This window comes from Phyllostomus hastatus, unplaced genomic scaffold (assembly GCF_019186645.2).
Source record: "Phyllostomus hastatus isolate PE091 unplaced genomic scaffold, TTU_PhHast_1.1 phas_scaffold_1066, whole genome shotgun sequence".
Taxonomy (NCBI): domain Eukaryota; kingdom Metazoa; phylum Chordata; class Mammalia; order Chiroptera; family Phyllostomidae; genus Phyllostomus; species Phyllostomus hastatus.
In genome coordinates, this window is record NW_025334004.1 from 30,647,587 (window position 1) to 30,659,819 (window position 12,233).

General features: G+C 42.6%; 1 protein-coding gene across 5 annotated transcripts in view; it reads right to left on the bottom strand.

The window, feature by feature from the left end:
• Nucleotides 1-12,233, bottom strand: part of EEF1AKMT2 (EEF1A lysine methyltransferase 2) — a 63,564-nt gene that overhangs the window by 47,838 nt on the left and 3,493 nt on the right. For all 5 annotated transcript variants that reach the window (XR_006787499.1, XR_006787498.1, XR_006787500.1 and 2 more), the window contains exons 4-5: nt 7,681-7,788; nt 3,009-3,225 (exon numbers count right to left, since the gene is read on the bottom strand). Coding sequence is in view for 2 of the 5 variants with exons in the window: in XM_045853748.1 (XP_045709704.1) it covers nt 3,009-3,225; nt 7,681-7,788 (325 nt within the window). In the remaining 3 variants the exon portion in view is untranslated. The remainder of the gene's footprint in view (nt 1-3,008; nt 3,226-7,680; nt 7,789-12,233) is intronic.

The following is a 12,233-nucleotide window of genomic DNA, read 5'->3' on the forward strand; positions in this document are numbered from 1 at the left end:
AATGTGATGTGTGGCTGCCTCTCCAGTGCACCCAACGGGGCACCTGGTCCACAAGCCAGGCATGTGCCCTGACTGGGAATCGAACCGGCGACCCTTTGGTTCACAAGCCAGCACTCAATCCACTGAGCCACACCAGTCAGGGCTATTTATTGTTATTATTAACCTACTTTTGCTCACGTCTGTATTTTACCACAATAAAAAAAAGTTTGTAACCGAACATCAAGATCCAAACTGAACTAATGAAGGGTCTGCCAAGGAACTAATAACTTTCAAAGTAGCACAGTGCGGTGTCTTGAAGAAAATAAATAACTCGTATTCAAAAGTCCTGGGTTCAAGTCCCAGCTCTCCCACTTACTAGGTGGAAAACGTGCTGGTCCAGTGACCTTACCCAGGACCCTCAGTTTCCGTGCGAGGGGGTTACAGACACCAGTGCCCCGGCTAACTCGCAGTGATTCTGCAAAGACCAGAATAAGGTAATGTGGCATTCTCCTGAACTATAAAATAAAATGAAAATTAACCCAGAAAAAATGCTACGAGGGGCATATGTATTATTGTATCAACTTGTGTTTTATACTGTTTCATTACACATTCAAACTCATATTCTTAATCAAACTTCAGCAAATCTTACTAAATAACTAAATATTAAAATATGCATTAAAAATTGATCATAGAAAACTTTTCCAAAGAAGGACAGGCCCTTTGATAACATTATATATTTTAATACTTGGTGGATACATCGGTACACACCCATATTTATTTCTGTATTTTACTTATACTTAAAATATTTCATAATAAAAATTTTTAAGAGAAAATAGAGCTGTGAATTTTCCATGACTGATCTTTGAACTCCCTGGACTAACCTTACAGAATTGAAGTTCCTATATTTCAAAGATCATACACCACAATATTAAAAGTAGTTATAATCCAGAGATAGATAATGGATGACTTTATTTTAATCTACATGCTTATGTGTTGGGATTAATATTTTCCAATTTTTTTCATAATGAATCCAGATTACTTTTGTAATAAGTATGTTTGGGGTTTGTTTTTTGTTTTTGTTTCTTAATTCAGTAGTTCTAAGAAAGACAAGTTCCTTGGCCTCAAATTAGAGCATCCTAATACCTAGCAAATGTTTCCAGGGATCCTCACCAAAATAAATGAAAACTCAAAATGTTTATATAAATAGGGCTATGAAGGAAAAATGCAAGATACGTTTCCACACAGCTTTAGGAACGCTTATGCTTCAAAGAAAGAGAGAACCTTCGAAACTGGTGAAGCCAGCTTTGCTCTATGCAAAAGGGACGCGGGAAGCCCGTCTCGGGAGCGAGCGGCGGCACCCTCGGCAGGGAGCCGCAGCAGTGAGCTCTGCTGCTGTCTCATCTGACACCCAAAGCCATCTTCTAAGGGAGGCGTGCCCACAAAGGCCTTCAACTGTATGTAACCATTTCTTTCCAAGTTCCTGTTGTAACATTTCACTGATTTCAGTTCCTCTGAAACTGAACATGAGTTAAAAAACTTAGTCAGTGGTTCCCAGACCCAGACACGTCTTTAAGCTCTCTGTACCAGGCTGAAGTCTGTTCCTCATTATCGGAAACAGACAAATATGTTTTTGTCTGGTGGTTGCAAGGGGAAAAGGGAACACCTGTATTTAAAGACCAGGAAAGGACCTTGCTTTTACACGGCGTAACTCTGAGCATGTATTAAACCTGTCAAGTTTCAGGAAGAGGGAAAGGCTCTTGATATGGGGCCGCAACGGTTCTAAAGGAAACAAATTTAACATGGAAGATAATAAAACCGACGACATGAAATAAGAGACAATAAATCACATGTAATTCTCGCGCTCCGGAGGCGAGAGTGAGGAAGCCGCAGGCCCAGGCTCCAAGCCTCAAACACACCAGCCTTCACACCACAGAGCCTTCACGAGCCACTGGTGCAGAGAAGGGCGTGTGCTGGGTGTTCCACCACCTGGTTCCTCGCCACCGAGAACACAAGCTCTGAGATGCAGCACACGTGATCCGGGTACAAACTCACTTCCCATTAGCCTGTGACAGCAGAGGTTCCGATCTGAACCACAGATCTAGAACCGTACCAACTGTTCCTGCTCCGTCCTGGAAACTCCTCCCATTCCTTTGAAAAACCTAATCCCAATCGGAAAGACTCTAAGGACAAACAAGCAAACACCCAGTTATAAACGCGCAGGGACTCTCCCAGAAAGGCCTGTGCACTGACTGCATGAATAAGCTGGCAGGTAGAATATTCCCTAAAACATGCAAGGAACGGTTTGCCAAAGGACTCACAATGTTTGTGTACATATTATCGACCCTTGATTCTCATAAAATCTCCCCTTAGTGGACGCAGCACCTATTCTGCTTTGCTCGTGGGGCAAAAAGGATCCTGTCCTGGCGCCAAAAACCTTGAGAAAGGTAGAGATTTCCTCAGGAATTAACAGGCGGTATTCCTCCTGCCAAGTTCCCACTTCGTTTCTGTGCACCGTTCCACACGATCGTCCCACACACACTGCAAACAACAGGACGAGCCCTCAATCTCTGAGTGACCACTAAAGAGACATATAAAGTATCTATAAAACTAAAGCTCTCATCATGTAAGACTTTAAAAAACACGACTTCCATTTGCATTATTGCCGATTACCAGTGTGTCGGTTCACTCAAGTCAGAAGCACAGTATATGTGCCTTCTTTGTTTGATTCTCTAGGTAACAGATTATACAGCTTAACTAAAGAACTTAATTTTTATGGGCTCATAAATTTTAGTACTTAACTGCCAGGATTTCTTGGAAATGCTTAAAAAGGACTCTGGATCTCAACCAATGTTACTTCTTTGTGCTTTGCATGTATAGTTAAAAGCAATACCCAGGTTATTAACAGAGAAGAAAAGTAGGCAATTGCCACAAATAGGAAAGTAAAACACTGTAACGCCAAGGGAAAAAAGCCTATTTAGGGGCATTAAATCCGAGGGAAGCACACATTCAAACAACATATAGCCAATTACCTTCACTGAATTCATTTAGCAACTCTTCCTTAGTCCAATTACACGAGGTTATTAGAAAAAAGCCTTTCACTTTCAACACCCTGGAGAGAGATTTCACATACTGCTCCCTCTTCTCAGCTGCATTGTCAGGATTGAGGCTTATGGCATCGAAAGTCCCTCTGTCGATACAAATGTGAAATCCAGACAGCTCTGTGGGGAGATTCAAAAAGTCTTCCACCTATATTCAAAATCAATGCATATGTGAAAACAATTAACACACGGTCTTTACGGAATGTCAGTGACAATCTGTAACAAGTTATAGATAAAAGTACCCATTCATTATGATGGCATTTTACATGTAATAAACATATTTTCAACTTTATGGCTAACTTTTATGTGCTTCATTCCAAGATCATTAAAGCTAAGATTAGGAAGGGAGACTGACAGCATTTCCTGGACATTCCAAATTCGGAAACAAATCAAAGCCAGGTGTACTGCCTAGTAACGCCAAGCAGAGCTTGCCATTGTTTCTGCTGGTAAGGAGAGCATTTGACGTGTTCTTACAAATGACAAAAACTGACTGGAACTCAAACAGGTCACTGGAAATAAGATGACTGGTAGCTAGGATTACAAGCTGTGTGGCCTCAAGTAAACAGGAAAATAAGTCTCTTGCCTGGACTCAGCAGCTGACAAAGCGACTAATGGATAGAATGAATGGCCTAGCCCTGGCTGGGTGGCCCAGTGGACTGAGTGCCGGCCTGCGAACCAAAGGGTTGTTAGTTTGACGTTCCCAGTCCAGGGCACGTGCCCGGGTTGCAGGCCAGGTCCCTAGTAAGGGGCATGGGAGAGGCAACCACACACGGATGTTTCTCTCCCTCTCTTTCTCCCTCCCATCCCCCTCTCTAAAAATAAATAAATAAAATCTTTAAAAACAAAAGGAATGAATGGCCTAAAGCCTAAGAAATTAAACAGCTGTTTAACCTGCAATTAGTTAACTTTATAAATATCGTTCACTTTAGAATTTGGGAGTCATACATCAGCCTGTCGTCCATTTTCAATAGCCAGTGACATTATACACACTTGAAATAGTGAGGTACCCAATTTCAAAAAATACTCAGAATAATTTGCCAATACACAGCTTTTTTTAATTCTAAAAAGCTACTTTGAAAAGAGACATATAAAAAGCTACTTTGAAAAGTAGCTACTTCTGGTGATTATTCATACAAACTTAAGAAAGTCATCATAAATAGTGTATTATCCAGAACTCCCTCATTGACTTAAAAATGTGGCCCTTGTGTTTCTGCACATCGGAGCGGGGCGCTCCCCTCCCTCACTCCCAAGGAGTCGCTGTACCCGAGGCAGCACAGTGACCGCCACTCTCAGGAGCCAAGTGTGAAGACATCCCTGTCCTGAATGCCTACGTGGAAGCACACATTTATTCGACAGATATTTCATAGACACCTATTAAATGCAGGAACTTTGCAGGCCCTAGGAATAGGACAGCTATCAAAAGAAAAAAGTGCACTGTAGAAGAATATCTCTTACATTTTCTAGAGGGAAAAGCAAATCATAAACAAGCTAAACGAGTGATTTCAGATACAGTGCTATGAAGAAAACAGAAACAATAACAAAGATGGTGAACGGCTGGGAAGAGAAATGTATGGGAAAAGGCGGTCAGGTCAAGTCAGGCCTCTCTAAACACTCCACAGCAGGGATCTCCGCATGAAGAACAAGAGCCCACCCAACGAGCCCTGGAAGGTCTCCGGCACCACCACCCCCCGCCCCCCCACCAGGCAGGGAGCGTCAGGCGTGAGGGCTGGCGGAGAAAGGCGAGACACACAAGAGCAGACAGAAGCAGAAACAGCCCGCAGCCTTGACGACAAAGAGGGAACAGGGCTCTGGGCGGCTGGGTGGGGCCCAGCTTCCATTCTGAACAAAAGGGGAAGCCCCAGGAGGCTGAAGGCGGAAGTCCCAGAGCTGATTTGCATAGTAAAGATCACTCTCTGGGGGCTGCCCCTGGTGACAGTCAGCTGGGTGGCCAGAAGGGGAACAGGGAGGCCCTTTAAGTGGCTACTGTAGTTGTCTTAGCAGGAGAAGACGGTGGGTCTGGGTCGGCTCTGGTGGGGAGCGTCAGAAATACCAAGGGATGACTGCATTCCTGATTTGCTTTGATGGATGAAACCAAACTGGATACAGAGTTTAAAGGAAAGAGAGGAATCAAGGACGACTCCTTGGGTTTGGGGTTAGTGCAACTGGTAAATGAGTGCTGGTATCATTGGAGAGACTGGAAGGGGGTGCGGGATGCAGGTTAAAGGAAGAAGCCAAGAGTATCACTTTAGGACTCCTGGCCAAGACGGAGGCATAGGCAGACACACTGCGCCTCCTCGCACAAACAAAAGAAGGACAACAACAAATTTAAAAACAAGAAACAACCAGAACTGCCAGAAAATAGAACTGTATGGAAGCCTGACAACCAAGGAGTTAAAGAAGAAACATTCAACCAGACCGGTAGGAGGGGTGGAGATGGGCAGCCGGCAGAGAGGACTCACAGCAAGGCAGCGGCTGGAGGACTGGGGTGGACAGGGCTGCAGCTGGCCGGCGAGGCAACGGACTGGGGGGTCGCACATTCGTGTGCAGATAAACCAGGAGGAACAACTGGGGAGCGAGACAGACTGCCCTACCCAGAGTTTCAGCTCAGGAAAATAAAGCCTCAAACCTCTGATTGAAAACACCCGTGGGGGTTGAAGCGGCAGCAGGAGAAACTCCCAGCCTCACAGGAGAGTTCGCTGGAGAGACCCACAGAATCCTAGAGCGTACACAAACCCACCTACCCAGGAATCCGCACCAGAAGGGTCCACTTTGCTTGTGGGAAGTGACTGAAAACCAGCCAAGAGTAGAGCCAGCAGCACTGTTCGCTCTCAAAACCCTCCCCCACATAGTGTCACAAGGCAGCCATGTGGGTTGCCCCACCCTGGTGAATACCTAAGGCTCCGCCCCTTACTATGTAACAGGCGAGAGAACACACAAAAAATGGCCCAAATGAAAGAACAGATCAAAGCTCCAGTAAAAATACAACTAACCAATGAAGAGATAGCCAACCTATTAGATGCAGAATTCAAAACACTGGTAATCAGGATGCTCACAGAATTGGTTGAATTTGGTCACAAATTAGATGAAAAAATGAAGGCTACACTAAGTGAAATAAAAGAAAATGTACAGGGAGCCAACAGTGACAGGAAGGAAACCGGGACTCAAATCAACGGTGTGGACCAGAAGGAAGAAAGAAACATTCAACCAGAACAGAATGAAGAAAGAAGAATTCTAAAAAATGAGGAGAGGCTTAGGAACCTCCAGGACATCTTTAAGTGTTCCAAAATTCAAATCAGAGGGGTACCAGAGGAGAAGAGGAAGAGCAAGAAATTGAAAACTTATTTGAAAAAATAATGGAGAACTTCTCCAATCTGGCAAAGGAAATAGACTTCTAGGAAGTCCAGGAAACTCAGCGAGTCCCAAAGAAGTTGGACCCAAGGAGGAACACACCAAGGCACATCATGATTACATTACCCAAGATGAAAGATAAGGAGAGAACCTTAAAAGCAGCAAGAGAAAAGGAGAGAGTTACCTACAAAGGAGTTCCCATCAGACTGTCAGCTGATTTCTCAAAAGAGACCTTGCAGGCAAGAAGGGGCTGGAAAGAAGCATTCTAAGTCATGAAAGGCAAAGACCTACATCCAAGATTACTCTATCCAGCAAAGTTATCATTTAGAATGGAAGGGCAGATAAAGTGCTTCCCAGATAAAGTCAAGTTAAAGGAGTTCATCATCACCAAGCCCTTATTATATGAAATGTTAAAGAGATTTATGTAAGGAAAAAAAGATAAAAAATATGAACAGTAAAATGACAACAAACTCACAGTTATTAACAACCACACCTAAAACAAAAACTAAGCAAACAACTAGAACAGGAAGAGAATCACAGAAATGGAGATCACATGGGGGGTTATCAATGGGGGAGGGAGAGAGAGGGAGAACAGATACAAAGAATAAGTAGCACAAATGGTAGGTCGAAAACAGACAGAGAGGTTAAGAATAGTATTAAAAATGTAGAAGCCAAAGAACTCACATGTATGACCCATGGACATGAACTAAAAAGGGGGGAATGCTGGTGGGAGGGGGGTGCAGGGTGGAGGGGAATAAAGGGGAGAAAATGGGACAACTCTGATAGCATAATCAATAAAATATATTTTAAAAATAAATAAAAACAAAGCTTTTACAAAAAAAAAAAGAGTATCACTTTGGACTAATTGAGGGACTACTAACTATCCTAATGGAACTGTAAAACACAGTTTGCATATAACTCTAGAGATCAGAGGAGATGCCTTAGCTAGAAATACAAACGCAAGAGACAGCAGCTCCTGGCAGATCACAAAATGAACCACGCAGCCTCTGGCGGCATGCTGCACCCTGCGCACTCACGACGCTCAGATCTGCTCAGTGCACAGCCGGGTGTCACTGGCGCTCGCCTGCAGACACGAGGGGGCCGGGGGGAACGACTTCCCTGCGCCGACTAGACGAAAAACTCTTCAACATGTTTCATTTTAGATCGTTTATGATTAATATACTTTAGAAACATTTACATGTTATAACTTTTATTAGAAATAAAAATAAGTTATAGTAATATAAATAATAGTTACCTTCAACTTAATGTTAGATAGGCCTTCTTTCTCTAGGACACTTCCAGACAGCCGTATTGCAGGAGGGGAATAATCAATTCCAGTAATATTAGAGAAACCAAGTTTTGCCTGGAGACAGAGAAGTAATTTTATACTTTAGTTTTAAAAAGTTTTCATATACTGTTTTGCCCATGAATTATATAATGTTCCTTTAGGACTAGGACTGTTTTGTTTATTTTCAATAGCTCAAGTAACATATACTGTCTAGTAATCTACAATGTTTAAATCTTATTGTAGAATCCAAATAGAAAGTAAAACTTTAAATTTATGGAATGTGACAATTCATTTGCTTTTATAATATTTGATTTCCTTTTCAAAAGGAAATTCATTTTCTCAAAGATAATGAGGATACTTCTACATATTATATTTCTGCCCTCGAGAAGAAAAATGTGGCATTAACTTCTGACGTAACCCCCTCAGTGCCTTCCCCATCAGACCTGGGACGCCAAACGACTCTCAGAACCGACTCGGACTGGCTCCTCTCCTCCCGTGCCTGCTTGCTCTCCAGCAGAGCTTGTGAAAACCCTGAGTGGATGTCCCCAAATTCTACAACCACCATCCAAAGCCTCAAAATATCTCCAGCGAATTTCATGTTCAGTTTCTGGCACTCAGTGAGGAATAAACAGGCATTCAAGGATGCAATAAATGACCAAAACCAAGGGGAAAAACTGACATGAGAAAAAGACCCACAAAAGACATGAATAAAAGAATGATAAGAAACAGATTTTGAAACAACTGAAATAAATACTAACAATTTGGAGAATGTTGACAGATCATTGAAAACTGTAACAAAAGAACCAAACAAATAACAAATTAAAAATGCAATGATTAATTTAATGAACTGAGGGTGGGCTTGATAGCAAATGAGACACAGAAAAAAAATTAATCAGTTGGAAAAAATGTCAGAATCCCTGTTAAGCATACAATGACAAAAGGATAGAAAATTCGAAACAGGAAAGAACAAAGAAGACATGAAATAGCCCAAAGTATCATATCTAACATACATATGATAGGAATCTTCAAGGGAGAGAAAATGAGACTGGGCAGAAGAGAAAATGGTATATTGCTAAGAATTTTCCAGTATCAACAATGGACCCCTCGCCAAAAATTCAGTAAGGTCTATAAACCCAAGGCATAAGATAAACAAGGAAAACCAGTATATTTTACTGTATCTGGTGAAAACTAAAGACAGAAAAATCTCGAAAGCACCCAGGGAGTGAGAGTGCGGGGAACTGGCCTCAGGAGACCGACGGTAAGACTGACGGCTGACAGTAAGCCGTGAGGAATGAAGGCCCCAGACGATGGGGGAAAAGTGCTGGTCTGAAGTCATATAGCACACATGTGCATCAAACGTGTTCTCGGACTCAAAAAGCTCGGTGAACCCCAAACAGGGCAAGCCCCCAGAAATCCAAACAGCAGCACATCAGCAGCAGACTGGTAAAAACTAAGACAGAAGGAATCTGGAAAGCATCCCCCAAAATGCCACACTGCTCGGAGGAGCACAACAGGTCCAGGGACTGCCGAGTTCTCGTCAGAATCCACGGAGGTCAGAAGGAAGAGAGACGACATTTTTTACACACTGGAAGGAAAGAATTAAGAATTCTGTGTTCTGCAAAAACATCCCTTAGGGATGAAGGCAAAATAAAGACACTGTCAGCTGAAGAAATGCTCAGAAAATTCCTTGCCAAGAAACCTTCTCTAAAATAATTCCCAGAAAGTTATTTTGACAGCCCTGGTCGGGTGGCTCAGCTCTCTCCCTCCCTGCCTTTCCCTGGAAAATCAACAAACACAGCCTCAGGTGAGGATGGATGGACAGATAAATAAATAAATGAAAGCCAACAGACCCGAAGGGTCCCGACAGAGACTTGAACACATACCACCGCCTGACACGGGACAGAGGTGCAACGGGGGAAAGGAGGGACATTTCGATCGAAGGTGCTGGGTGACCTCGGTATTTGTAGAGGACAAAATGACCATGGACCTCTACCTCACCACATAAACAATTGACTGGGTCTTAAATGTGAAAAGGAAAACAAAACAGCTTCTAGAACACATAGGAAAGTATATTTATGACTCTGGGGAAACAAAGGTTTATTATACAGTATCAAAAATCACTGATCACTTTATTTGACTTAAGATTTTATTTATTTTTAGACAGAGGGGAAGGGAGGAAAAAAGAGAGGGAGGGAAGCAGATCGATTGCCTCTGGCACAGCCCCAACTGAGGACCTGGCTTGCAACTCAGGCATGTGCCCTGACTGGGAATTGAACCAGCAACCTTCTGGTCTGCAGGGCTAGCGCTCAATCCACTGAGCAGCACCAGCCCGGGCTTAAAACATTATATATTAAGCTTTAGTAAAATTGAAGAACTTCTGTTGTTCATCCAAAGATAGTATTGCAAAAGTGAAAAGGCAAACCACAGATTAGACAAAGAGATTTGCAACACAAAGGTCACATATATAGAAACATGAAGAATGCCTATAAATCAGGAAGAAAAAAAACACAGGCAACCCAATTGTTAGTTGGGGAAAAAACTTAAACAAGCATTACACAAAAAAGAAGAGCCAAACTGCCAAAAAACATACAAAAATATGGCCAACACATTTACTCACCAGGGAGATGAGAATAAACCATGAGATGCTACTATGCGCCTACCAAAATCACTGCACCTGCACAGACTGACAAGGCCAGGGGTCCACAGGACCACATGGTGTGACTGGGATGCCCACACACTGCCAGGGGCACGACCCAGGAGGACCACTTTGGAAAACCGGTGGTACTCATAACAACACAGTACTGGAGACAGGCTTCATGTCCATCAACAGGAGAATGAATGAATGAATGAATGAATGAATGACTAAACAAAGAAGCAAACTGGTTATTTCCATACAGTACATGAATATATGACACTGAAACAGTCTAGTGTACATACAACAAATCCACGTTCAGCACAAGAAGCCAGATGGGAAAAAAATACATGCAAAACAATACCATGACACTATTTATATTGAGTCAAAAACAGACAAAACTCAATGTAGTGGAGAAAAAAATAATCTTTTCAACAAATGACAGATGAAACAATTTGACATCATATGCAAAAAAAAAAAAAAGAAAGGAAGAACCTCAACCAGTATCTCAAACCTTAAACAAAAATTAACTCAAAACAAATCATAGATCTAAATGTAAAAGAGAAAACTTTGAAACTTGTAGAAGAACATATAGAAGAAGGCCTATGCGACCTTGGGTTAGGCAGGGTTCTTTAATATGACAACGAAAGCACAATCCATATGAGAAAAGTTAATAAATTGGATTTCACCAAAATCAAGAACTTCTAGCCCTGGCTGGTGTAGCTCAGTGGATTGAGCCCCAGCCTGCAAACCACAGGGTCGCCAGTTCGATTCCCAGTCAGGGCATATGCCTGGGTTGTGTGCCAGGTCCCGGGGGGGGGTGGTTATGAGACGCAATTACACATTGATGTTTCTCTCCCTCTTTTTCCCTCCCTTCCCCTCTGTCTAAAAATAAATAAATAAATAATATATTTTTTAAAGATTGTATTTATTTATTTTTAGAGAGGGAAGGGAGGGGAGAGAGAGAGAGAGAGAAACATCAATGTGCGGTTGCTGGGGGCTGTGGCCTGCAACTCAGGTATGTGGCCTGACTGGGAGTCAAACCTGCAACACTTTGGTTCGAAGCCCGCGCTCAATCCACTGAGCTATGCCAGCCAGGGCAATACATAATCTTAAAAAGAATTGCTCTTCAGAAGATACTGTTGAGAGAATGAAAAAACAAGCCAAAAAAAAAAAAAGGGAGAAAACATTTACAAATCATATACCTGACAAAGAACTTATATCCAGAATACATAAAGAATTCTCAAATCTTAACAAACTACACAAATAGCCCCATTTTAAAATGGCAAAAGGTTGGAGCACACATTTCACCAGAAAAGATATACGAACGGAGAGTGAGCCCATGGAAGGGGCTCAGCATCATCGGTCATCAGAGAAACGACAATTAAAGCCGCAGGGAGAGCCCAGCACAGCCGGTACCAAACACAGCCCAGCGCTCAAGGACAGCGGTCAGAGCAGTGCTTCCGCTGGGGATGGGGCCCTCGGGAAGGGCGCCGGAGACTTCCGTGGGGCTAACGATGTTCTTTCTCCATCAGGCTGATGAGTGAAACAAAGGTGTTCGTTTTGTAAAAGTTATACACGTATCACCTGCTCACCTTTCTACGTGAACCTCACGTTTCACTTACTAAAAAAAACTTCCCATAAGGTACATGGCTTCCCCAGTGAATTCCACCAAACATTCGTGGTAAAAGAAAACACCATTTGCCAACAAACTCTGTCAAAAAGCAGATTCTCCTTTAATGATGCCCTCATAACCTGACACCAACACTGAAAAAGGACACTACAAGGAAGAAAAATTACAGGACAAGCTTTCTCACAAAGTTGCAAAACTCCTAAAAATATCAACACACTGAATCCAGTAATATATATAAACTGGGTTTTTATATAA